Source organism: Aythya ferina (assembly GCF_964211825.1).
Source record: "Aythya ferina genome assembly, chromosome: 7".
In the NCBI taxonomy this organism is placed as follows: domain Eukaryota; kingdom Metazoa; phylum Chordata; class Aves; order Anseriformes; family Anatidae; genus Aythya; species Aythya ferina.
The window spans coordinates 24,488,749-24,515,687 of NC_140302.1; the positions used below are offsets into that span (position 1 = coordinate 24,488,749).

Sequence of the window (26,939 nt, forward strand, 5' to 3'; positions counted from 1 at the left end):
GTCTTTCTACTAAATTTTAATATCTTTATTTTTTTATTTGACAAAGACAGCTAAACCGTACACCGCGTACCGACATGACCAGATATTGCAAACACCCCTTTTTGGTGAAAGTCAAAAAAAAAAGGGAACGTAAAAGAAAGAGCTTGCGTGGGCCCGGCCGGAGCAGGGAATGCGCTGGGAGGAGACAGCGGCGAGCTTTTGCTTTTGCAGCAGAGCCCGCTGGTGCCCCGTGGGGCAGGGAGCGAGGCTGCCGGGGCTGGGCTCATCCCAGCACACTCAGTAATTAAAAAAAAAGTCTGATTTGTTGTGTTTTTGGCAGGGAAATAGCCTTGAAAGTGCAAGAAGCGGTATCGGGGCTCGGGGAGATGGTGCACGAGGCTTTGGGCAACCTTCTCCGAGGGCAAGGGGAGAAATTCTCCGGCAAACCTGACTTGGGGCACGAGTCCCCGCTCGCACACGGGCTGCTGGAGCAGGGAGGTGAGCCCCTATTTCCTCACGTGCCCTTGGAAAATTTCCCTTCTCCATCCTCTTTCCCCTCCCGAGAACAGGAGCGGGCAGGAGAGGCGCCTTTAATCCATCACAGAGGTACCACCAGATTTAATGATGTGAAAGTGAAGCGAGGCAACCTCCCCTTGGGGAAGGGAATTAACCCCTGCGACAAACTCCTCGAGGCCCGGGGTTGGGTTGGGCTGTCACTCGGAGCCTTTAAATCACGGCCGGGCGTCCCGCTCGCGGAGCTGCTCTAATTCAACCGCGAGGCACCGAGCTCGCCGCGAGACTCGCCGGGTGGAATTTAATGGGCTGTGTTATGCGGGAGGTCAGGAGAGAGGAGCATAATGGTCCCTTCTGGCTTTAAAAATCCATGAATCGATGCCACGCGTGGCGGGGCTCCCCCCCATACCAATGAGATGCTGTGCTTCCCTCCAATCTTCCTTAAAAGAGGGCGAAGGAGACCGAGTTGGAAGGACAAAGCCTCCTCGGGCGCTTAGCATCAAACCAAGGGGATCCGGAGGGCTGGCCAAGGGGCAGGGATTGCTCTGCGTGCTGCGGGACGGGAGCCCTGCGTGGGGCACAGCGGGCAGCGTCCAGGCGAGGAGCAGGGGAAGGGAATCGCAAACCCATTTATATTTTCACCAGCTGGATGCACAGAGCGAGGGTACAGCACAAAGAGCACTGATGGCCACTGCTGCGGGGGGATTTATTGAAGCCGGGGGCATTTTCACCCTCCCGGGCAGACAAATGTGGCACAGAGGCGAGGAACCGCCCCGTGCAGCCCCGTGCGAGCACAGCGCATGAGCCAGCAAACACTTCTGGGTCCTGAGTTCAGTAAGGCGAGTTTTTCCTTCCAAACTGGAGCAAGAGGAAATTTGCTCTACAAATGTGTTAATTTTTTTTTTTTACACGCGTTTCTAAGCGCAACTGACGGGAGCCTAAAAAGAAAAATGTTTTGCTTTTTGGCTCCAGGAGGCTAGCCGTGGCGCGGGTTGGGTGTCACGGGGTCGGTTTGTCACTGCTTAGGGAAGGAGAGAGCTGGGGAGCACCCACCTGAGCTCCCTCGGGGGAGAGAAGGAGCCTCTCCTTGCCCTGACGGGGCCGGGGGACAGATGCCAGAGCATTTCACTCAGCACCTCGCACGCAGGGAGGGCAAATCCAGAGCCGGGGAGGATCTGCCACACAGCGCTGTCACTCTGCCAGCGCAAATCGTGCCTTGGGGAAAGGGCTGCACTTCTTTACAGCGCTTGCACCAGGGAAATACGTTCAGAGGGGGGGAAAGGCGACCTTTCGTATGCACCCTAGGAAACATTTCTCCTCCTTTGGCCGAGCAGCTCCGGGAACACGCGGGGCTCGGATTCCTGGGCTTCCCCATAAGCCAACACAGTTGCTGTGTTTAAATGAGCATCTTTCCCCATGACTCCTCACTCCAGCCACGCAAAGCTGGAAGTGTGTCACTTCTCTGTGTCATGGGCTATTGCCCAACAGCTCGAGCCTGCTCTTTTCCCCCTCCCAGTCATCATCTTTTTTTTTTTTTTTTTCTTTTTTTCTTTTTTTTTTGCAGCCCGGCTGCCTCACTCCGTATGCACGTCCTGCCTCGGCGCTGGAGCCAGATGCACTCCCAGGGTGCTGACTCACGGACGCAGGCAGATTAAACTCAGATTGCTAAAGCAGTTGCTGTCCCAGCTGTCCCTCTGCCCCCAGCCACGGCAAAGACAGCTGAACTCCACGCAGCTCAACCCCTGAACCGCCTCTGCAAGCACCCTGCGGCACAGGGGGGGGGACCTGGAGGCAGCCCGGGGTGATTCGAAGCTGCAGGGCCCTACCACGGAGGCGGCCAGGGGCACGGTGCAGATGTTTCTGAGCTGGAGATGTCCAAGGGAAGGGAGGAGCAAAGAGCTGGGAGCTCCAGGGGTGTCAGCCTGGAGCCGTGAGGCAACCCGCTGGCGCTTGGTGAAGCCACATGCTGCCCTACACACGGCTCGCCCCGGCTGTGTGGGGTGGCAGGGGTAAGGCAGCCCCCAGCCGCTCTCTGGCCTTTCGCAGGCAGGCAGCAAACAAAGCTGGCAAGCAGGGCAGCGGGATTATTTCACCATCTGTGCCTTAGAAAGCGGCCCAGGAGTCGCCGAGCTCGCTCCACGCAGGACACGGCTGCTTTGGCGCGCCGATGACTCCCCTGCCCGCCGTCAGCTGGGGCTGGGTTTGAAGCGGGGAGGACGAGGAGGTGGGAAAAAAAATAATAAAAAAAAAATAAAAAAAATAGCGTTCGCTTTCCCATCTCGGCAACTGCATCCTTTGGGCGGAAAGGCAGTTGAGGGAAGAATGAATCCTCGTTTCAAAGAGCGCTTCCCATCTGCCGTTCCCAGGCTCGTGGCCCTGCAGCAGGATGATGTGCAGCTGGCAGCGGGCTGGGCCGGCAGCCCCGCGCAGGGGCAGTCCCCTGCCTGCTCCCCGCAGGGCTCGGCGGGGCCCGCCGAGGCAGGGGAGGGGTAGGAGAAGATACTTTGCACATTTTCAGAAAGGAAGCCTGGGACCCGGTATCTCATTCGAGAAAGTAATCACGGCCTTAATTGCATTTTGCTGCGGAGTTGCCTTAACATCAAAGGAAAATCAACAGGGATTGTTCGGCATCGAGACTAATCTCACATATGGAGCTTACTGAACGCAGGAACCACGTTTTTTGCTGGCTCAAGGTGAAACGCTGGGCTAAATTCTCCTTCAGCTGCGAGAAAAGCCCTAGGCACGCTCATCCCGCATTATTCCAATTGTAAAGAGCTTCAATTATACACACATAACCTTCCTCCTCCTTCCACGGCAGCGTCGCAATGCAACAGTGTCTCGTTATGATCAAACTCCCCTTTTATGGCTCTAGGAATATGTGGAAGTCTTCTACCCTCATTACACAAATGACTTCTTAGCAGCTTTTTTTTCTTTTTTTTTTTTTTTTTAAAGAAACTACCCACAATTGGTAACAAAACCGCGTTTTATCTGTCGCGGAGGAAAAGCTGTGACTGACACCTGAGCGTGTCCTCAGCGACCGCACGGCTGCATGCACAGGGCAGGTCGGATGCATTTAAGCAGCTACAGCAACTCAGCGCTCCCTCTGCCTCGCAGTGATTCACAGCCTTGCCTCTGCTTACAAACTTGCTTGCTAATCAGACATTTAATACTATTTATGCATAGGGAGGAAATATATCATTCCTTTATTGGGGTAAAAAATGGTACTAAAGAGCAGGTCAAGTTCCAAATCCAGCAGTAGGTTTTAACCAATGTTGTTCCCTTTTTTTTTCCCTTTCCTCTTTTTTTTTTTTTTTTTCTTTTAACAGCTGTAGCTGTGCACAGATGGAAAAACATTTGGTCAGAAAGCAGCAAATTAGTGTTTTCGGGCTAGAATTCTGCTCCCACCGCTCCTCCATTTCCATGCAGCTCAGACCGCTTTATTTCTTCTTAGCATTGACATTTTTGCACACCCAATTCATGCCGTCCTTTAGACAGAGAAAGGCAGTGTTAGTCGAGCGAAGGGAACAGGAATCCCCCAGTCCCACCCGACTCCACGCTCTGCCTCCTCAGCTACCCCACGCCTGCCCTCTGCGCCCCAAAAACGCGGCGGGGGAAAGCCGAGTGCTTCGCTGCTCGCTGGGTGTCGCACAGAGGGCTCATTAAATCCTTCGTCTGCCCATAAAAAGCATCACTGCCTCATCATGTCCCTGCGTCCCTTCAAGGAAGGATCGCTTTGCTGTTAAGGTATGTCAGCAGCAGACCGAGGCTCGATTCCAGGTTTGGATGATTTGTGTAACCTTGGGCACGTCACCTTATCTCGGAGAGCGGGCACTCCAGGCTGTTGGTTGCACAGCCAGCACTAACAGGGCTCTGATCTCTGCTCAGCTGCAAGCTTCCTGCACATCCCTGGTCAAATCACATCCACTCGGATGGGTGAAAGCCCCCGAAATAGCTGGATGTGGGCTCTGCTCCCTGTGCCGCGGGGCCCTCACGGAAAACAGGCACTGGGGGATCCCACCGGGTTTCAGTGAGAATAGAGGTGGTCAGGTTTGGGGATGTTGATACACCCGTTAGGGTGCTTCTGTAAAAACGTGTGCAGCCTCTCTGAGCGCTGCAAGCTGCAGGGCAGCCCTTCTGCTGTGAAGAACCCAGCGTGAGTTTTTGCTGAGGTCCCACAAGGGGATGTGCTGTTGAAGGGCAAAGCCACATTTTGCCTGCTCCTGTCACTAGCTGCTGTGAGACGACTGTGTTATGCTCAGCGGTCAGTTTGGGATCGTTTTGGGTGAGCCCAGCCCCGCCACCGTGCCTCCACATTGCCCCCATTCATCCACAAAGGTGGTGGCCATGTCAAAGGGGAGCTGAAAAGTAATGAGAGAGAGAGAGAGGGAGGGAGGGAGTCCCCAGGGCTTAATCAGAAGCAGGTTCTCGCTTGCAAATACCAATTTGCCTTGACTGTTGTGCTATGTGACACTTCTTATCTGAAGGGGAGCAGCAACTTTTGAAATTAGCCCTCGTTGCTGCGTTAAATAAAGAATCAGCGAGCCCAGTTTGTGCTGGGGTGCACAGGAGGCCCAGGACTAATAACACTTCTAACTCTAACCTTGGGGAGGGCTGATGTCTCCAGTTTCATTTATTTATCTCCGCGGCAGAGATCGGTGTAAAACAAATTGTCTGAAATCCTCAGAGCAAATGGGAAAAGAAGAGAGGTAGATTCATTTTAAGGCCCAGTAGCTTTGTGTCTTCCCCTTTCAATAACACTGATAACCTAGGTGTAAAACATGTAATGCCTTAAGCAATCAATAGCGCGGTTTAAAGCTTATCACTTTAGAGGGAGAGGGAGCGAGCCGTTCCCAGCGTGTGGAATGCCAGGGCTTAACAATGGGGCGAGGAGGAGAGGTGTCAAGCCTTTGGCTTGATTGTGTGCTTTAGAAATCTGCATGATTGCCTGCAAAGAGTAAAAATAAATAAATAACCGAAAATGCTCCCACAATGATTCCAGCTTCCCCTGCCTCGGAAGCAATAATCACATTTGCACACATCATGGCATACAAGGCAAGCAGAGCTCCTCATTCATTTTGAATGTAGGTTTATTTGCTGAACCAGAACAGCTGAGACAGCTTAAAGTAATAAATATCAGCTGACACCCTCTGCTATTCAGCACAGTAATCCCAGAAACAATACATCACTGCGAAACAACAAACACGCATCCTATCTCCTACCTAATCTGACCACAACCTGAATTCACAGTGATTAAAACTCTGCCCGCTGCCATTAGGGAGCTGGGGAAGGGGAAAGGCAGAGCGTTTTAGCACCAGTGCGGTGAGGGTCATAAAGCAGAGTTTATGATGGGATTTACCATGGCTGGGAGCCTGGCTGCATCAAGCATGTAACGAGGGCAAAAGAATGACATAGCAAAACGCACGAGGAAAGGTGAACTCCAAACGGGCTTGAAATACGTAAGTAGGTCACCGAACTTTTAAAGCAGGAATCGATGTTAAAACTCTCTTCTGACATGAGTTAATTGGCAGGAAAAATCGCATTTAATTGTAAATATCTCCCTGCCTGGCAGTGATAAAGAGAAAACGAATGTGCCCAGCTCTAAGTGTGATGTATCAGAGGGGTGTGTGAGGGGTACTCTGCTCATCCTCAGCCACGCTGCAGCTGCCTCTGTGGCTCCTGGTGCACCTTTGTCAGGGTGCACGTCCTCTGCAGCGTCCCCAAATGCTTTGGAGAACAGCGAATGCAGTGGAAGGCAAAAGAAACCAGAAGGTATGTCTGCAGTTTTTCTACCTCAGGTGTGAGGCTGGCCAGGGGGTTGGTAAGGCAGAGAAATCCAGAGGAGCTGCTATAAACACAAAGAGCTGCTGTGGGGGAAGCACACGGGAAGGAGGAAACGATGCTTGAAAGAGTCAAACCCACAAGGAGTCAACTGCTGTCATCCTTTGTCCCTATCCGTTCTGTCCCTATATCTGCATGCTTAAAAGATGGCTCTGTGCAGAAAGTACAATCCCTACAGTAACATTTAGATCTTGATAGATGTCCTTGGGCTGCTTTGTTGAGACACAGAAACGTTGGCAGGTATTCTGAGGATGGAGACGGATACGGTATTAGTATTCCAGCCTCAAGTCAACCATGGGAAAACTTAGCCAGGGAAAGATTTCAGATCTTTCAGCTTCAGCTCTCTTAGCTCCTTAACAAGCAGCTAGTAAACTTTACCAAAGCAAAGAGAGAGAACTCCAGGGAAGGAGATAATGCTCCTTGCAGAGAAACGCTGCCTGGCACAACCCCGCCTCGCTGCAGTCGCATCTGCTCCCGCGCCAGGGGAGTTGTACTGTGCACCCTTCGGGAGAGAGCTGGTAGAGCCTCCCCCGGGAGAAATACCAAGTCCTGCTCGGGATTAGCCCGCTGCTTGCTTATTCTCTGCATTATCAGCTCTGCGGCTGTGGGAGTGAAGTAATCTGACTTCAAACACCGGGAACCAGTCCCTTCCACCCCAGAAAAAGCCTCCCGATTTCTGCTCCCCTGTAAGCCAGGGATCAGGCGAGGCCACAGACTTGTGACCCCTAACGCGACCTTAAGGACAGCAAAGCTTAATCCTTTCATGTAATCCTCCGTCTGCCATAATAAATTGGGTCAGGCGAGTGCAAAATTCTCCATCTCTAGCATTTTTGGTGTATGTTATTTTAACTGTCACTTTCTTCTCTCTCTGCACAGCTAGGACTGTGCCTTCATTATCTGTCATTTCTTTGTACCTCCAGTCATCGCACAGGCAGGCTTTTACAGGCTCCCACAAGTACATCATCCATTGTTTTTTTTGCCTGGGTGCAAGCTTTTCTTTTGTCCTCTGAGACCTTGTATCCCCGATGCAGCTTTGTAGACTCTCTTCTTACCCTGCTTAAAAATCACAAGACTTTGCCCTGTAATCTGGAAATATCGCTGCTTTTCCTCCTCATCAACTGGCTCTGCCTGCCCCAGGAGAGCTGCAGTCGTCAAAATTGGTTTTAAATCACATTTACAAGTAGCCCCAGAACCTTGTTAAGATGTGGAGGAACTCTGGCTAGCCTGCTGCGGCTGAGACATCTTTAAGACAAACCCGAGCTCAGAGGATACAACACAGATGATGGTTGGGAGCCCTGTCTCGATCTCGCCCCTGTGAAAGTGCTGAATGGCAGCCCCAGCACGACGCAGGGCTCGGGCTCCCCTTCTCGTCTAGGTTGAAAGAGCCAGGGAGGAGAAAGCGGCTCAGCCTTTCCTACAGTCCTTTGGGCCAGAGCAGCTCTGGCATAAATTAGAGAAGTTTAGTGGCTACTCTCATCTCCACTGGCTTTTAATGGTCTCCGGGGGGCCATTATGCTTGGGAGACTCTGGACACAATATGCTGCAGCATCGTTCTGGAGGATGATTCCTCAGGGCAGGCCAAGCTCCTGCTGCCTTGATCGGGGACTGGCTTCAAACAAGAAACGAGCTGTGGAGCGCTCCAAAGGCTTGACTCATGTTTAATACACGCCCTGGCCCCTAAGTAGCACCTCCAGCAAGAGGGCAGGCAGCAAAGCAGAGTCCTTTCTGCTTTCACCCCACCCTGGCTGGCCGGGGTGGAACGTGCTGAGCTTTTGCATGCCGAGGACTACAACTGGAGATCTGGTCGGAGAGCGCAACCCCAAGAGAGCCTACATGGCAGCGGAGAGCTGCTGTGAGGCAAGAGCTCTCTTGTGTCTCTCTGCTAGCATCAGCAATCGCCTCCCTCGCTTGTCTGCAAGGGTCTCAGTGTAAGTGGGAACGGGATGCTGCTTTCCTGCTCTCCTAACTAGGTCTGGAGGTCAAAATCAGACCCAAGCAGAGGGTTTGCTCGAAATAGCCCCTAAGCACGAGGGATGCTGCTCCTCTCTCAATGGCACTACGAAGTCTGATTAAGAAGAAAAGTGCTGCCCGTGTTCAGTCACGAGGTAATGAAGTCTTCAGCTGGCATAGTGGGGGACAGCAGCTGGCTTCTACGGGGGAAAGCTCGGCACAGGATTTCCAGTTAACCCAGTCACCTCTCTTCTGAGCCTGCCCAGGACGTTGCTGGGCCCCTTTCCCCTAGTCCCCAACGGTTGGTTTTAAAAGAGAAGATGACAATATGGGTTCCCTCCTTAATTAACAGTTTTATTAAATAACCTATTTCAAACAATAGTTAAATTCTCTAAATTTATATCATTCTATTAACCATAATCTAATCTCATTAACCTTGAAATCCCCAGTCTTAACTACCCAATTCTATACACCATGGTGCTAGCAGCTAAACTAATTAAATGACCTTCAAACTATTTCTCCTTCATCTGTTGGCGTTATTTATCTTTCCTCATTGCTCTTCCTTCAAGCTATCACAAAAAATCTTCCCCTCTGAACTCTGTTCGTGCGTGTGCTCAGTGCTAGATATGCAGCTACTCTTACTTGCAAAATCCGTCAGTGATGTCTCCGATTTTGCTCTAGCTCACGTATTCCGTCAGCAGCCCTGGTTAGCGTGCTCGCTGCTCGGCTTTCGTTCTGAATACCTGATGCTTCCCCATCTTCGTTTCCTTTTCTGCCACTCATTGTCATTTCCCCAAGAAGTCCTTAAAGCAGTGACCTGAGATTTAACTACACAGAGAGCTCCCTTTCTGAGCCACTGCTATCGTGTGCCGCGATCCTCAAAGCCTTCTTTCTTAATCTCACTCTTTAAACATTTTCTTTTTTTCTTTGATTGCCCTAAATTTTGAGTATGTTAACCTCTCCTGAGAGTTCAAGGGATGGAGATGTTGTTTCTTCCTGGGCTGATCTAGTTGCACCTAAAATCCTTTAGTTTAAAAGCCATCCCACAGAACATTTTGTTCAATGACTCTGTGAGCAAAGGGAGAGTTTGGCATCCTCGCTGCCTGATTTGACAGGGCTGGAGTTCCAGCAGAAGAGAAATGTAAGGGCTTTTTTTTTTCTATAAGCTGCAGAGAGTTTGTAACTTACCTGACCTTTCTGCAACAATCATTTATGGAATAAGCTGCAGTATTTAGGGCAGGGAGACTGGGGACAGCGAAACAGGATGTTATCTAGCCTGCATCTAAATTAATTTGTCTAGATAGGCATGATAAGCAAAGTATATATGGCTGCAAATGCTTTTATTTAGCTCTTGCCTTCTGTTTTCTGGAAGTAAGAACAGAAATGGATATAACTTTTCTCGTGGAGGGCATTGGGCTGTGTATTTTACTCAGCTGAGTGTGTAGAGATAGACTGTACTTCAAGGACAGGGCACAGAAAGAAGGACCCAACAACAAATAAGTGGCAGGGCACTTCAGAGAGCCCGCGGATCGGTTTGGGAAGGAGGCTTTTGTCAAAGCTCATCATCAGGAAGTGCTGTTACCTATCATTTAGTTCCTCCACCTCCCTGAATTTTCATTCTACTGCCTCCCTACAGCTGGGGAGCTGGCTTGGGCTTACATAAAGTAGGGGAGGGTCTGGAGGAAGGAAGGAGGTAACCTGCACTTGTCTGCAGCCCTTTGAACTGCAGCCTCGCTTTCTTGATCTCGATCACATTTCTTTGGACTTGAACACACGCTGCCACTGAGGAATGTATTTCCCTCGAAGACCACCACTTCAAAATCAAGATTACAGAGCTGGAGCTTTCCACAAGGTTGGTGACAACAATTTGTACCTCAGCTAACTGAACAGAGGCTCTTTGAAGGAGGCCATCTGCTGCGTTTAGGTCTAAATGTTGGGTTAAGAATTTCAAAGCAGAGCTGCTGCAGTGGGTCAGGCCAGGGGTCCCTCATGGCCTTTTGGGATGCCAAGGGAAAGGACATGTAGGAACAGGGTCTCCCTTGCTCTGTTCTCCCCTCCCAGTCCATGGCCCAAGCTGTTTCTCGTTAAAAAGCTATCTCCAGATCTTGGTGAACAGCAACTATCTGCAGATGATTCTCAGATAACTTCTTTAGAAATTGCTTAGTATTTTTCTGAACCAACTGACACCTTTGGTCTCCTCAACATTCAGTGCTGATGAGATCCACAATTCAATTATGCAGCGAGCAGAGAAGCAGTTTTTACTCCTATTAAAAGGTTGTCTGATTATTTCATCAGACACCCTTTCTCTAGCAATGTGAAAAATCGTGTACGGTCTACCTGCCATTTTTAAGCCTTATTTTACAAATTCTGAAGATGTTCCCACTCTGTCCTCTCCCTTCCAAGCTGCAAGTCCTAATCCTTTTATTCTCCCTGTTTACAGACACCACTCCGTACTGCTGATCATCCTCAAAAGAAGATCCTCAAATCTCTCATACTTCTGAGCAGGTATGTGGACAATTTTTCCTGATGAGGGTAGTTAAGCATTGGGCGAGGTTATGTAGAGAGGCTGGGGAATCTCCCTGCTCGGAGATATTTATTTCCTGGTTGGACAAGGCCTTCAGCAACCTCCCCTACACTTGTGGGTATCCCTGCTTTAAGGAGGAGGTTGGTTTGAAGATGTCCTGAAGACCCTTTAACCCAACTTCTTCTTTGACTCTGATTCTACTACTACAAAAGTCTTTTTAGATGGGAACAGAGGCAGAAAGGAATGTGTCATGGTCAAGGCTGAGGGCCACTATGCTTTTACTCTGCTACATAAGAGATGTTTTCTGGAAAGTTTCTCGTTTGGTTTCTGGTAATTCCCTAGCATTTGATTTTCCTTTTTGGCCTTTGATGAGCACTAAGCTGCTGTTCCCAATGATCTGCTCTCTGAGTAATGGCAGCTAATTTAGAGTCCATCACTGTAAGTGTATAGTTAGGGTTGTTGTTCCTCTTGTGCATCATTCTGCACTTGTCAACACTGAATTTCGTCTGCCATTTTACTGCCCACTCAGTGTTGTGGGCTTCTTCTGCGACTTTTCCTACTCAGCTTGAGATCTGACTATCCTGAGTATCTCTGTAGCATCTGCAAATAGGGTTTTACTGAATTTGCAATGAAGATAAATATCTTGACGATTCTGTTCCTTTAAGTATCAGTGAAGGGAGTAATCCTGCCTGCTCTCGGATTGGGAGCACTGCAAATATTTCATTAATTCAGGAAAGCCTAAGAGTGAAATAAACAAACCCAGGTCCCATTTACATTACAAAGAGCTACTATACTGCAGGAACTGGCTACAGCACAGCAGCACAAGACTCAGCTATTACAGCGTGGCACAGGAACACAGCTCAGCCCCCAGTGCAGGTTTTTGCTGCCCCACACGCTGCCATTAGGCAGAAGTGGTCTTTGCCCCATGTGCAGCTCTTGTGTTTCTCTGGGCCAGAAAAATTGATCGCTTTCTCTCTGGCGCCTGGGTTGAGCAAAACGCCAAATGACATTAGCCGTGGAGGTAAATCAGATTTCTAAAGTGCACACTTGTAACAGTCAAAGGGGTTAATAGTAAAAGGCGATTTGTTTTGTGAAAATGATTAACCTGACAGCAGTCTCTTTCCAATAAATCAATGTCTTCATTTGGCCCGGCCAAGGGGTCCTGGGTGGTGGGGAGGTGCTGGCTCCCCTTTCCTAGGGACGAAGAGATCCCAAGGGCCCGTAGCTCCCCCTCCCCTTCGTATGGGCAATGAGATATGCGCCCCCTGAGGAGAGATGTGCCCCCTGTGCTGTGCACAGCACGGGTTTGGCTGCTCTGACCCTCTTTCGCGATGCAGCCGGTCCAGCCCCACCCTGCAGATCAACAGACAAGGAGCTCTCTCTCTCTCTCGCAGATGGCCTGCTGGCACAGCAAGCCTTCTCCAGAGCCTCACCTGTACTCCCTCTCCAGAAAGAGCCGAACAAGACTGGATCTGCCAGACTCTGTCACGGATAGTGTGTAGGTTCAGTCCCTCGGCAATCTCTGAAGCAGGGGCAGCCGTCAGCAAATCCTGCTTGTTAGCGAATATCAGCACGGGGACTCCACTAAGCTTTTCTTCATCCAAAAGCTCAGCCAGCTCCTATATCATTTACAAGGGAGTAGGGTGGGGGGAAGACAGAGAGAGGGAAGGGAAGAAAACCTTCAACCACCAGTGGTTGTCTCTAATTAGAAATATATTTAGGGCAAATGTTGGAAGAGCGTGTTCCAGTGAAACTTAGATCTTATTATAAGAGAGCAAAAATGTATACAATCATCTGTGCCCAAGGTTCAAAAGCTATTTCTTCCAATTACAGGTTACAAAAATCTTCATCTTAGTCTGAAATTAGCAGTTCCCTTAAAGGCTACAACTCTGTGTTTTACCAGGCTCTACTCCTCAGAGACCAAAACTGATGAAACAGCAAAAAACATGTAAATTGGCAGTATGAGGAATTTGTGTTAAGTTACTGCCTGACTGGCATTTGTACCTGAGCAGCCACTGACACAAGCCCTGATATCTTCGCTAATAATGAGTTTCGGGGTTTTGTTCCAAGTACCATAAGCTGCAATTTGAGTGGCAGAGGACTTTTTCTTTTTCTTTTTTTTTTTTTTTTTTTTTTCCCTCCCAGAAATGGAAATCCCACAAGAAAGTGGCAATGCTTTTGTAAGCATTGGCTAGCTGAAGACAAGCTAGATCAGCTTTATTTGCTGGAGTTTGGCTCCATATGTGCAGCACACATTGGGTGGCATCCTGAGAAATGGGTTTGTTCATTTAAAAGTGGGTGACTTAAAGAGAGTCTTTTAATAGCTCAAATCTGAATCTGCAGTAGATCAACGATGGCTGAAATACTTCATGTCTAGGGTTGTGCAATGGCCTCGTGTGAAACGAGCACAGTCTCAAGTCACTTCCCCATGTGAACATATGGCAAGCCCAGCAGAACTTGAACCTGGAGGGACTGCTGGCGTTGCAGACAGATGAGTAGATGAGATTTCTGTGGGCTCCTTATTTAGCTGGAAGGGTCTCACTTTCAGATACTGTCCTCACGTCTTTCATCCCCCTGACTAGAAACTTTTGAATTAAATGAGTGCAGCCGGAGAGATGCTGAACTGCGGTGGTAATCTGACTCCATCCCCCCAAAAGCAATGTTTGGTTTGGAAAACAGGACAAGAGAATGGAGTTATAAACAGAGTTGGCTGGGAATTTTTCAACAAAATAGGTCTTTCATCTGACACGTCTGATTTATTGAAACCAAATTGTTTGTGGAAATGTGAGGGGTCCAGGCTGAATCCGCCTGACTCAGGCAAGTGCTCTAAGCTTCTGCTTCCTCTCTTTTGCCTAATGAATATTTAATTGCTGATATAAAATGAAACAGCACCAACAGGAGGGAGAGTCCCCCCCACCCCTAGAGTAACCAACAGTCCTGCTGTTAGGGTGTGCCCTTGAGAATTGAGAGACAAAAGATCAAGTGCCTCCCTCAAATCGGGCAAACAGAGGGCTTTAACCTAAATCTCTCATTTCTGACTTTCCCGTTTCAAGGGGGTGAATCTGTTGCAAGCTATTTCGGGACGCTGTCACTTTCTGAATTTTACAAAAGTCCTATTTTTGTTCCATCCTAAAACACAAAGTGTTATAAAACATCAAAACTTTGCAAAACGGAAATCAGATTTTCTAGCCAGTTCTAGTTACAAAGTTCCTGTTTTTTTTTTTTTTTTTTTTTTTCAATTACATCCAAAAGACAATCAAGTCAATATGATTTCCATTTCAACTTTGTAAATAAGAAAATAAGATTCCTCAGGGTCTTGGTTTGGCAAGGTTTAAAGGACTTAGAGAAGTTTTTGCTTTCAGTATTGGGCTCCATTTGCTATTATTGTATAACTTTAATGAAAACCGTTCTATTTAAACAGAATTAGGCTACCTACGTTCCTTGCTTCCCATCTACCAAAATGATCTGCATTGATGTTGAAAGGCAAGTCTCTCTTGAAATGCAAATTTCCCTCATAAACAACAAAATCATCCTCCTAACTTTTGTGAGCAAGGGGCACTCAGAAGCGCTCCGTTACTTCAAAGGAAGCTGGGCATAAGAAGCTCACCTGACCCGTTTCTTCAAACCTCTTCCTATCCGCGCTGTCGATGACATAGATCTGAAAAAGAAAGGAGGGGAAATGTTACTTTTCCCAGATGGTGTTCTTCCACACTAGCGTGTGCTTAAATGAGTTGAACCTAATAATTATGCTTCGGGGCATAAAGATGCTTGATATTATTTACATAGCAAATGTTGACAAAACTTGGTGACGCTCGGAGAGGAGAGGAACCACCTTTTTAAAAGCCAGGGGGAGCGGACAGCCACGTGGTTGGGATCAGAAAGGAGCTGGTGGCAGTACTGGGAACGCTCTTGGTGCCTCCGTGGTATCTATTAATGACACTCAGGGGACAGAGGAAGCACGAATATATTGGGGACAGTGAGTTTCTCTCCTCCTGCAACCTCCTGGAACAGGTGGGCAGGGATGATGGCTGGATCCTGCTTGCAAGACTCCGTCTTCAGCTGCCAGCTTGTTTACCAGGGCGGTGGAGGAGACAGGGAGTAGCTGGCTCACCAAGCGTGACCACACAGTCCTGCCACCCCTTTGGAGCTGGGCACCACATCGCACAGCCCACGAGGAGGTCCCAGCCAGCCAGAAGGGTGGGCAGAAGGGTGGTTCTCCAGCCTGCGGGCTCCCTGCCTTGGCAGGGGGTCTCCGCCGCCTCCGAGTGGCATTCCATGTGCGGATTTCCCTCTGTAAATGCAAAGAGTTTCCCAGCAGAGGCAGCTCGCAGTCTGCACGGGCTAAAAGGCTCCTTGAAGGTCCTTCTAGACGAGTAATTAGTAAGTCTGGCCATCCTCCCTCCCTTCCTGCAGCAGTATCATTGCAGTTCAGCATGCACACATTTAAAGATATTGGGGAACCTCAATATAACACCCAAGCAAGAACCACCTGGCACCCCTTTTTTTATTATTTGGGAAGGTTTTTGAAGGAGAGGGATGCTGGGGCAGCAGACAGGGCCAGGACTGGTGACAAACACTGAGCCTTTTGCTTCCAGTCCCTGCCATTCTCCATCAGCGCTGACTGAAGACGTTAGCATGTCATATGCATGCTCTGGTGGCTTACAGGGAGCAAGTGTCAGCCTGGTTTTGAGGGAATAGATGAGCACAGCACCCCGCCATCAAGATAAATGGCATCCTCGCAGGCAGTCTCAGCGTTAAGACTCCACGCTTCCAGGATATTTTTGACCAAATAGTTGGGGGAAGGGAAGACCTCTAGCAGCAAGCTGCAGTCACTCCCTTAATGAGCAGTGCTGGGGTTGTTTAGAACAGGACCGGACGCGCATCGGGAGAATCTGCATGCCAGGCTCGAGGAGGAGGAAAACCAGCAGCCTCGCAGTCCTATGCTGATCGCTCGGGGTCTGTCGTCCTCCCAAGGGCAGGCTGATGCGTGCTGACAGAGGCTGGGGGACACGCGGCGGGGCTGGACGCAGCTGCACGGGGATGTGACAGCAGCGCACGTGCCACGCGAGGGGAAAAGGCCCAGGGGTATGTGTGACAGCCTCTCCCCGCAGCGTGATCCCAAGTACCCGCAGCAATACTGCATCAGCTGCACCCGTCCTCCCTGGGCATCCCGTTCGGGGCAGGAAGCACAAGCCAAAAGAAAGGGAGAAGCTGCAGGCTGGCGGTTGTGAAACTCGACTGTCATCTTTCCTCCTGCAGGACGTCTCGGGGGAAGCTTAGCGACACACGGATGGACTGCTCACGTGAGGGTTCTCAGCGCGCTGCTTCTCGCCTGGGAGGTGGCACCTCCCCTGTTATGGTGCTTCTCTCACTGGCAAGGAAGAGCCCCGAGTGCCAGGCAGGCTCTCTCTCCGTTCCTTGCGAGGGAGCTATCTCGCGAGATAAGAACTGGAGACAACAGCGCTCAGGGCGAAAGCCACAGAAGCACAGCACGGAGAAGGTAAAGTATGTGCGGAGTGCCTACTTCCAAACCAGAGAGCCCTGTGCCAAATAGCTGCAGGTGCCTGTCTGAATATGCAATCAGCCAGATATCCACACCTTATTTGCCTGGGTTAAGCTTCCAAATATCACAGGTGTGTGATGCAAGACCGAGCTCTCATTCAAAGGCACCTGCATGGATTTGAATTTGCAATCACTTCCTGCTTTTTAATACCCTTTAGAGGGTCCTTTCTGCTTTGTGCGATATAGTTTAGGAGAAGACAGAAGCAGGGGGTCCTGGGAACTGTGGCGTATCTTATTTCTATCTTCCTTCTACAGCCAGGCCCGCACAAGATCCTGTTTCTGGCTGTAGTGTTTTGTAGCACGGTTCACCAGTTTGAACAGCCCTTGAGTACGTTGTACTGGAACTTAAGAAAGACATTCCTGTAAAGCTGGGTGCCTCCTTTGAGCAACAGGCCAAAACAAAACCCAGAGCAAGTGGGCTGAGGAGAAATTGCAAGCAGCGGGGCTGGATGAGGAAATAGTATGAGGGATAAGTTAGCTCAATTTACAGAGGTGTGACCTGCACCAGGTTTAACAGAGGGGATAAATTACTGGTTGTAAGGGGTGCGAGGGCTGGCAGGAGAGCTCAGTCCCATCCTTTTAGCTGCTATCCTGGTTTTGATGTGTACGGACGTGGCAAAGCACTGCACTAACCTGCAGACAGCTCCCAGCCTGGGACTGGCTGCTAGCTGGCCGTCAGGGAATGCAGGCAGGAGAGCTCAGGTCCACGTGCACACCACTCATTCCCTCTCTAAATTCACTCTGCTCCTTCCCCCTAACTGACTTTGCTTCTACCTATTTTCTTACTCGTATGAAAAGCAAGGTTTCCTCTGTGCATTGCTTTAGCTGGGAAGGGAGGAGGATAGGGAACACAACTGCTTTCATCTCCTCCAGCCTTAAAATTCATCCTTATTTCTCCCATGCACCCTGGGAAGGGGGGAAGCCCACAGCCCAGCTCATTGTTTTTTGCCAGCAGACTCCCGGATAGTGTTTTGCAGTTGCGCAGTCCCTGCAGCCTGAGCAACTGCTGTAGCAGAGACAAAGATCCCCTAGCTGCTGCTTTGCGGTGTTGACTTTGATTTGCAAACCTACGGCCTCCCCACCGCACGCAGCTGCAGAGCCTGGACTCAGTGGGCCTGATCGCCTCACGGCCACGCCGTGCTCCCCTTCCTGACGGCCACAGAGGGGTAGGGGACGTTTGTCCTGCTGGTTTTTCAGACGCAGAGTTTCCCCCTGGGAAGATCGCACCATCGCTCTTTGCAAAAGCAACTGCCCGGGTTTATGCCACGGTGGTTGACCTCAGACATCAGATTAGAAATTAACGCTGAAAAAGGGGAATCTGCAGAGAGGCTGCTGGGGACTTTTTAGTCCCAATTAAATAACAGCTTTGTTTGGACAATGTTTTCTAAGCCTGCAGGTACTGCCCGGCCTTTCCAGACACGAGCCTTGGAGCAAAGGGTCCTGTTCCTAGTTCCTAGCAGCACTGATCCTTCCGTGGAAGCGCACTGAAGCTCCCAGCACGTTGGTGAGTGTGTGTGACAGAAGGGAGGAAGGGCGTCTTTCAGAGAGAGCTTCCTGCTTTCCCATGGGAGCCGGCAGGCCTTGCTCACAGAGGCCTTTTCTCTGCTCCCTCTGGCAACGCTGCTCGGCAGGAGGGTGGGCCTGGAGCCCCCAGCCCGCTGCATGTGGCCGAGTTTTAGAGGTGCTCTTTGAAACTAGTCAGAACTCACTCCGAGGATCCCAAGGCTCTGGCACAGTCCTGTGGTGTAATTACAATTGTGGTAAACTGCAGCAAATTGTAAGGTAATTGCAGCTAAGTCATCAAAAACATTAAAGGACAGTCTAGTGATTAAAGAAGCCTTCCTTTCTGATGCCAGACGTGACACTGAATTCCTCCGTGCCTCAGTTTCTCCAGTTGTGTCACTAATACCCATGACAAGCCTTGGGAGCCTTCAGTGAAAGGAGCTATAGATGGGCACGCTAAAGGTTATTAATGTTCCTTCATGTGAAAGAGCCTGAGATGAGAGGAAAGGAACGGGCTAGCTCTGACCAGCCCCATCCTGTGAAAGTAAAAACATACAACTGAATGATTTCTCCAAACATCACTGTATTTTTCTTACTGCACCCAACCAATCTTGCCATTTTCCTCAGAATAACTCCTGTTACAATGGCAATGGTGTTGCTGAGGCCTGGGACATTACAGTGCTTGTTCCTGAATTTCTGGCCGAGATCTTGGAAAGCCATTGCATGAACACAGCATTCAAGCGCAGCCAATACTCACAAGGATATCAGTGTTTTCAAAATAGTTCCTCCAGTACGGCCTGATCTTCCTCTGTCCGCCTATGTCCCATACGTTCAGCTTGAAGCCCTGGGACTGTACGCTTTTGATGTTGAAGCCCTGGAAAGAGCAGAAACAAAGCCACATAGAGCATAAACCTGAATGGCTGGATCACGTTCACAGGCAGATGTTAACACCTTATATATCCCGGGCCTGCAACGTGCAGCGAGGTGGGCCAGGCAGCCCCAAAGATGGATCGGCTGCAGGAGAGGCAGCGAAAAGCAAAGGCAGACGCCAAGCCATCAGCTCGCCTGTGCTCCTGGGTCAAGGGTTGATGCTGTCATGGCTACGGAAACATAGGATGCAGTTAGTGCCCCGGGAAGGCTCAGCAGGGTGGGTGCAGGAAGAGGTGGGAGAGCTGCAGATAAGGAGAAAAACAAGGGAGCTGTGAGAAGCAGGACCAAGCCTGTGAAAGCTGAGTAGAGCCCTGGCTAACACGAAGCCAGAGGTCTCAGCTCAATTCGACACGACGCAGCGAATGCCAGGCTTAAAGGAGCAACAGCTGCATGTCTGAAGGGTCCATTTCATCAATTACAGCACCGATTGAAAGGGCATTCAAGTAGAAAAACAGGATGTGGCGTGGGCTGGCAACGTGCTGCCACACCACCCAGGGGACTGGGGCTTGGAAGCAGGGTGTTGGGGCCGGGAGCTTTGCGAGGCAGCTATGGGGTGGGGGAAGCATCTCCCACAGCTCTCTAGCAACCTCCTCTGGTCGACACAGGAGCAGTGCTGCAGCTCTCCTGATGGGTGCCGGCCCTCTCCTCAGCCCCGAGCTCAAAGAAAGGGGGCCAAAGGCATCGGAGAGGGAGAGGCAGAATGTGCAAGCTGCTTGGAGCTGGATGGGGGAAAGATGCAGGGAGATGGGGACAGGCCCAACGTTACAGCATCCCCTGCACACATCTGGTGTTTGGTGTGGACAAACGTGGTCCTGGTTGGTGTGGAGCCTCCTCTTAGACAACTCAGAAACTTAATGGGGCACCAGACTCCGGTTTGTAGAGTTTTGGGAAGCAAGTGGGACCGCAAGAACTGCCTTGGGCAGGGAAAGGCCTTCCTCACCTGCGTTGGTGTGATGTGGCTGATGTCCTCCGATGCCAGCTGTTTCAGGAGTGTGGTCTTGCCTGCATTATCCAGTCCCAAGAGGAGGATCCGTACCTCCTGGTCTGGGGTGCTTTTCAGTTTACGCAGGATTGAGAGTAAACCCTAAATCAGCAAGAGAAACCAGCTGTTATTTCCCCTCTGACTCTCTCCTCCCACCACGCCGTGTCCCCCTTCCCTCAAAACAGGTTCTGTATGGCAGTGGATTCCAGGACAGCTTGAACCCTTTCCTCTTCCCAATTTTCCTTCATCCCAAGGACCAGCAGCAAGGTCTCAGCCAGCACAAATGTCACCCAGTGGGGTGCACCCCGGGCTGCACCGCTCACATCACGCAGCTGCTTGGCACTGCCCGTGCCAGGAAGACAGCGCCCGAGGATATCGTGTGTAGGAGCTGCAAACCAAGTCCTTGCAAGCTCTGCCTTATCTTTATCAGAGGGAAAACCCCATTAATTTAATCTCCCTCCTAGTTAGCTGTAGGTTACTGCCTACCTGACATGGGTTCTTTTCATAGTAACTCCCTGATCATCTCAACCCCCGTTTATCTGCCTAAAACACGCCGGACCCATGGGGCACGTGCAGTTCTGCTTCTCAGGATGTAGCACTTCACAACTATCTCAGATCACCACACGTCCTCGCTAAGAAAAGCACAGTGGATTGCAGTCATTAGCCAGGCTCAGCTCTCGGAGCTGCCAGTATCACTCAGGATTAGGAAACGGAATATGCAGGTCAGCTCATTTACAGCCGGGCACGTTACGGCAGCGCACTCGAGCTTTTGTCGGTGCCACCACTCGGAGATCTCCCTGCGACGGCCGAGGGAGCGTTCGGGATCCCAGCGTGCAGCCAAGAGGCACAAATCACCCCAATTCCACCCGAATCTGCAGTGCACGGACGCTGTCGCAACTCTAAATGTTCCGACTGGGAGCCAAGGGATGTTGGAGGCTGCTCAGTGCGAAGGTGGCACGGAGCATTTCGGAAAGGACACGGCCCGATGGATCACGATGCCACAGCTTCCAATACTGTAGAACAAGGATTCAAACACAAACTAGGTTTAATCCTGGCATCTAAGCATTTCTGATTGGGAAGTAATTTACTGGCTATCCATTTAACGACCTGACACAGCTCCAAACGCATGATGTGAAAGAGGGAGAAGAGGAGGAACTTATTAAAATTGGATTTGAAGGGTATTTGCAGAGAGCTGCGTGACTGCCATCGTGCCTGTGCTTTTAAAACACCCCGTGTCGAGCTGAGGGTCAGAAATTCCGAGCTCACGCAGGGAATCAAAACAACAAAACTGAAATCTTACCCTCAGCCTGCATCCCCTCTATCAGAAGCAGGCTGGTAAAAACCTGGGGAGGCAGGCCCGGCTCGAGAGGCGTTAATCAGGAACAGGCCCTGCTTGGCAGAGACCCCATGCCCACGGGGTTTGGGCACAGTAAACCCCCAAATCACCGTTAGTCGAAGAGCCCGAGGGTGCTCACAGCTGGCTCCCGCCGCCGGGCCCGTGGCTGATGGATTTGAAGCACCGTGTCGGGCACAGCCAGCTGCCACAGCTCCTCGCAGCCCTGCAGCTCCTTCCCGCGGCCACAGCGCCTGGCTCCTGCCGCCGGGCTGAGCTCCACGGGGCTGAGGGCAGGGGAAAGGCCGAGACAGGAACGCCCCTAACGCCTGCCTGTTACCGTGCGTGTCCTAAGTGCCCTTGACACCATTAAAAAACACAAGTTTTAACTCCTTGGCAAGCAACGCGCATTTGCTTTTCACCTGCTGGCAAATTTACGGCTGTGTTTGTTGGCTCGTAAACCCACGGAGCGCGGCTCGGTGTGGACAGACCCCACGAGAGCAGGAACTCTAAAATTCACACGTTCCCCCTCCTTGAAAGGCTGTGAAGTCCCCATTCTTACAGGGCTGACCCAAAGCCAGCACATACCAGCTCGAGCACCGCTGCCAACTGCGGAGGGCCCTGAATCAGGCCCTATTATTTTAGTTTATTGCTCGCAGTTAAAAAAAGCAGTTGTTGAAATGCTAATCCTCTCCGCAGCACCACTCGCTAAGAGCAGAGGAGCGCATCCCAGGGCAGAGCAGGATTAGGAGCCGGTACGTTTCGGGATCCAACTCCAAAATAGCGAGCGCAGAGAAACGCATTGGGAAGCGTCGCCTATCTACCAGGGAGCAATTCTCAGGGGCCGGGAAGAGGAACTGCTGCAAATGTTAATCGAGCTTCTCCCATTGTAGACGGATGCTATTTCTGGGCCAGTATGACAGCCTACGAGAAAACGATCAGCATCGCTCCACATTCGACTCGAGTGACACCGCTGCACGGCTGATCACAGGATTATCTGGGGTAGCCAATCGGCGCGAGGATATATATAGAAATAAAAGTATTCTCTAAGGTATAAAGTAAGCTGATTTAAAAAGCTGGAAGACAAGCAAGCCAATATAGAAGTGGACTTCATTTCAGTAGCTGCCAGCGTAGGTTACATGCTTTGTATACACAATTTAAATCACCAGCCAAATAACTGTCTTGGCACTACGCTCGTTACTATTCGGTAAATATAACCGAAAACTCCTACCCTGCCTTCTCCCTCTAGTGAATATTTAAGATTAAGGGAAGCTGCTCACAGACCAGTTTCTAATGTATTTATTATTTTTTTTTTAATTGGTCTTACGAGCACGCTAGCTAGGAAGACAGAAAGCATTTCCTGACAGCTCGGTAGAGTGGAAAAAAATAACCCAGCTGAGTTCCCTGCTGCACGCAGCCGCTGTGTGGGACAAGCAACCCTCCCTGCACACACGCTGATGGATCAGCTCCTCTGCTTGCAAACACAACGCCAAAACTAAGCTGGATCGAGGCCTTTGAGGCAGCACAGCTAGCAGACACACGGCTGGGTGCTGGGATGGAGCCTGAAGCGAGCAGGGAGGATGGGCCGGAGGGCGAGGAGAGGGACGCGTCTCCTGCAGGTCACTGCAGAGCCGGCTGGCAGGAGGCTACGGGCAGCATCACTTGCCCAAAACTAAGCAGACTGCGGCATCTGTAAGAGAGGAGGGAACTGCAGATGCTGCTGAGATAACGAGCGGCACAGCGTGGCAGCGCGTGCAGCCTTCGGAGAAGGGCAGGCGCGCAGAGGAACCCAAGGCCGGGCACAGGCGGCCGGCAGCCGCCGCTCGGTCCCCTCGGGGTTAAGCAAACTGCGTGTTTGCTATCAGATCGGCTTGTTTATAAACATCATTATCCCTGGTGGAGAGGGTTTGCTTTATGGCACCACCAGGAGACAGACTGATGGGGTCAGCAAGGAGGAGAGCGCGTTTTCCAGACAGCGAGCTGGGACGCACAGAAAGGAAAAAGAAAAAAAAATAAAAGGCTCCTGCCAATTACTGTGAAATCAGAGCGGGGCATTAAATTCGGAGATGCAGCTAAATGGGTAAGTGCACTCATAAACACGTTGAACATGAAAGAAAGGCTAACCATCTTATTAGCATCCTTCAGAAAACAGCGATGTGCGGTTTTATGAAAGCGTATCATTGCTCGGTTTAAAATACCCACTGAATTATCAAAGGGCTTCCAGTTATAGCTGCACGCAGTAATCCCGTTCTCTCGGAAAAAAAGAAAAAAAGTACAGGCATATATAAAGATACGGTGACATTTATAGGCCTAGCTAAGGGTTTTGTGGGTTTATTCAGCTTTAAATCCAGGCTGCGGATGGGCCTTTTGAACTAGTTGATGCATGTAACTACATCCTGCACCACAGAAGCCGCTGAAAGGAAGATTCACTTTACAGGCCAACACAAAAATTGGTTTGGGACAAACAGAGCATTGAGATAATCTGGTTAAATATTGTATCAGATCGGCAGTACGCGGCTGGAATGGAAAGAATAATTTCCCCTTGTACCGAGGGCTGGATACGCAGGGCGCGGAGAAAGCAGGGCCCGCAAGCCACGGCCGAGCACAGTTGATTCCTATTAGGAGAGGGAAGTAACTGCGTTCTGCTCGACTTTATTAGCCACAAAGCTCAGATAATGAATTTAAAACAAAACCGCCCTCAGTCACCAGCGACTGCTTATCTAGCAGACGGGGATATTTAGCCGGAATCAAATCAACTCCCCGAGAGGCGGTGCGGCCGCAAAGCCCTGCTGCTCGGCCTGCCCCATGGCCACGTCTCACCCCGCTGTCCCCGCGTCCTGCTGTCCCCCTCCAGCCGACAGCACCGCCTCAGGCCGTGGGAGAAACTTCACAAAACAGCCCTAAAACCACCCCTTGAGTCTCCTCCGCCACACCTACAGCCCTCGAGGAGGTTCAGGCAGCGAACGGGCCAAGTTCCAACCTGCCTGGCGTTCTCCTCCTCGTATTCCTGTTATCTCTCCCCTCACCCCGTATCTCCGTGGAGCGGGGACACATCTCACCCTGCGTGCACAGCACAGCCCCGGCCCGCCACCAGCTCTGTGGCAGCAGCTCCCTGAGTTTAAATGGTGAGATAAAAGACAAGCAAGCGCTGCCTTCAGGCACTCACGCAGCAGCCACGCGCCCGAGCCCAATACCCGGGGATATTTGAGGCTACATTTGGCGTCCCGCGTGCGCCTCTGCGCGCAGGGAGCTGGAGGAGAAGAGCCCGCTCTGACAACGGCGCTGATTAGCTGGGGCCCTGAAGAATGACGTCTGATTACCTTTATCTTCGGCTGCAGCGCTGCGAATGTCACTAATGGTCATAAAATCACCCAGCCTTTCTCAAAATACAACCGAAGTAAATTAATCTATTGAGCGCGGTTGATTCAATCCTTCTTCCCCTGGCAGAACTCCCAACCGAGCCATTTGCTTGCTGCATGTCTCCACCATATGGTGTCATTCAGCGCAGACTTCCTTTTCTCCTCCGAAATCTCACGCTCGGTGGAGGCAGGTCACCTACAGAGCTCTTCCAGCTCCAACCCACTAACATAGTTCTCCGTGCACTCTCCGTTTTGGTGTATTAACCGGGAGCAGCAGGAATTCGCCTCCCGTAATTAAAGTCAAACGCTCTGAGCAGGTTGCAAGGCGCCGTTGTGCCCTGTGCAAAGAGCTAATGCCCACCACCAGGCGATGCCACCACCCTTCGCCTCTGCTCTGGTGCTTTCAGCACTTGACAGCTTCATCCAGTCCCTGCAACACCAACTGTGCTAGAAACAGGAGCTCAGGGCCACGAGGAAGGTGCCTGACTCCGATGTGCTCTGCAGAACGAGATGTTTCCCCTCTGTATCTGCTCACTTGGATGAGCACCGAACTCACGCAAAGCTCGGCGTTAACCCCCTTGTCACTGGAGTCAGAGCACGCAGCCATCGAGGGGGGTTCAGCGCCTACCAGTGCAACGACAACAGGCCAGAAAGACGCTCGGGGCAGCTGCATGCTCGGATGACAAGCAGCAAGTTGTTACACCAAGCTGTCTGCATCAGTTCTGACTGCTGACCCACAGCCCCGGGCTGCTCCAGTTCTATTTTCTGGTGTTTCAGAGGGTTTCCACCACTAATGGTCATTCAGTTTTAGGGAAAATTGAGGCACCAGAGAGCCAGCACAGAGCTCCCCGGTCCTCTGCCCAGCACAGCCAGTCCATTGGGCACCCCAAAGTGCCACCCACCCCGTCTGCGAGGCTGCAACCCGACAAACAACTCCCAGAACTGGAAAACAGACAAAGAGGCATTAAAACGCCGCATCAAATAACACAGGCGCTGGAAAACACCCAGCCCACCCTCTCCACACACAAAGCCCTCAGATAAGAGCAGCCAGATCCCAGCCGACACCAGTTTATCGGGACATCACACGGCAGAAGAGCAGATTTGGCTAGCAGCAGCTGCGGGCCAAATGTGTCCCACAAAGCACGGCGCTGCTGGAGGCAGCTGCCTTCATCTCCACAGCAGATGTCCATCCTGTGACGGCTTTGGTGCCTGGCGGGACACGCTCCATCATCAACTGATCTAAAATAGAGCAGATCCCGCAGACCTTATCTCCGTGTCTCTCTCTCTCTCTCTGCGGCCCAGCAGGTGGGGATGCAGCCAGAATTAACCCCACGAGGACGTGGAGCAGCCTCTGCTGCGCTCTCACTCACGCCTCCTCCTGTGCACGCACCCAGCGGGCTCCTGGACAGCACGCTGCTTTGTCCTCGGGGCAGCTCCATCCCTGCTGCCGTTTCCTTCTGCCTGTGCTCTCTGCACGTGCAGCAGCTCCCCACCATCACAGCCCTGCTGCTGGTCCTCACCCACCCAGCACCCCCAGACTCCTCCAGCAACCCCTATCCCTCTCTGACACCCCAACCCAGATCATTACCACCACCCCACCTCAACTCAAACCACACCGCCCCTCACCCCCCACCTACCCCCAGCGTTGATTACTGCCCTTAGCAGACCCTAGGCAGCACCCAGGCCCCCCAGCCCTCCCTTCACCCCCCCCAGCTCCTGTCAGACACCTCACAGCACCAAACCATGCCCCTGGCGGTGGCAGCGCTGACAGGAAACCCCCCACCCCCCACAGGCCCCATTAACCCCCTTAGGCCCCAACAACCCCCCCACAAGCCCCATTAACCCCCCCAGACCTCATTAACCCCCCCTAGAACCCACCAACTCCCCCTATAGGCCTCATTAACCCTCTCAGTCCCCATTAACCCCCCTAGGCCCCACTCCCCCCCCCTAGGCCCCACTCCCCCCCCCTAGGCCCCACTCCCCCCCCCTAGGCCCCACTCCCCCCCCCTAGGCCCCACTCCCCCCCCCTAGGCCCCACTCCCCCCTCTAGGCCCCACTCCCCCCTCTAGGCCCCACTCCCCCCCCCTAGGCCCCACTCCCCCCTCTAGGCCCCACTCCCCCCTCTAGGCCCCACTCCCCCCTCTAGGCCCCACTCCCCCCCCTAGGCCCCACCAACCCCCCAGGCCCACACAAACCAACCCCCCCCAGCCCCGATCTCCCCGGGCCGGCCCCCAAAACCCCCGAGGAGCTCCCGGTGAGGCCGGGGCCTCCCCCCCGGGGCCTGTCGGGGCCTGGCCGGGCCGTGAGGCGCCGCTCACCATCCTCCGCGCGGCTCCGGCGTTACCATGGGCAACTGCGTCACGCACACGCCGCCGCCGTGCGTCATGACGTCACCGCCTTCCCGCCGGGGCGGGGCGGGGGAAGGAGAGGGGGGCGTGGTTTATGATTGGCCACGCCCGTTGGCCA

At 51.7% G+C, this 26,939-nt stretch overlaps 2 protein-coding genes across 7 annotated transcripts; one reads left to right on the forward strand and one right to left on the reverse strand.

Moving 5' to 3' along the window:
* ARL3 (ARF like GTPase 3) lies at positions 1-26,880 on the reverse strand. The gene is made up of 6 exons (XM_084526246.1): positions 26,792-26,880; positions 19,740-19,883; positions 18,627-18,743; positions 14,412-14,462; positions 12,238-12,423; positions 1-3,977 (listed from the first exon to the last, which is right to left on the reverse strand). The coding sequence occupies exons 1-6, from the start codon at positions 26,792-26,794 to the stop codon at positions 3,930-3,932; spliced, it is 549 nt and encodes a 182-aa protein (XP_084382372.1). The 5' UTR covers positions 26,795-26,880; the 3' UTR covers positions 1-3,929.
* LOC311439925 (uncharacterized protein) lies at positions 3,977-19,505 on the forward strand. Of its 6 annotated transcripts, XR_014695074.1 has the most exons (6): positions 6,582-8,308; positions 8,395-10,785; positions 14,226-14,287; positions 16,064-16,304; positions 17,756-17,870; positions 18,497-19,505. XR_014695074.1 is itself a non-coding variant. In XM_084526247.1 (5 exons), exons 2-5 carry the CDS (start codon positions 10,070-10,072, stop codon positions 17,331-17,333), a joined length of 381 nt encoding a protein of 126 aa, XP_084382373.1. In that variant the 5' UTR covers positions 6,582-8,308; positions 8,395-10,069; the 3' UTR covers positions 17,334-17,748. The 6 variants fall into 6 exon arrangements, 1 of the variants encoding a protein (XP_084382373.1); XR_014695076.1 differs by having other exon boundaries at positions 17,756-18,620; XM_084526247.1 differs by lacking the exons at positions 14,226-14,287; positions 17,756-17,870; positions 18,497-19,505 and adding an exon at positions 17,322-17,748 and having other exon boundaries at positions 8,395-10,132; positions 10,721-10,785.
* Positions 26,881-26,939: the final 59 nt, after the last annotated feature.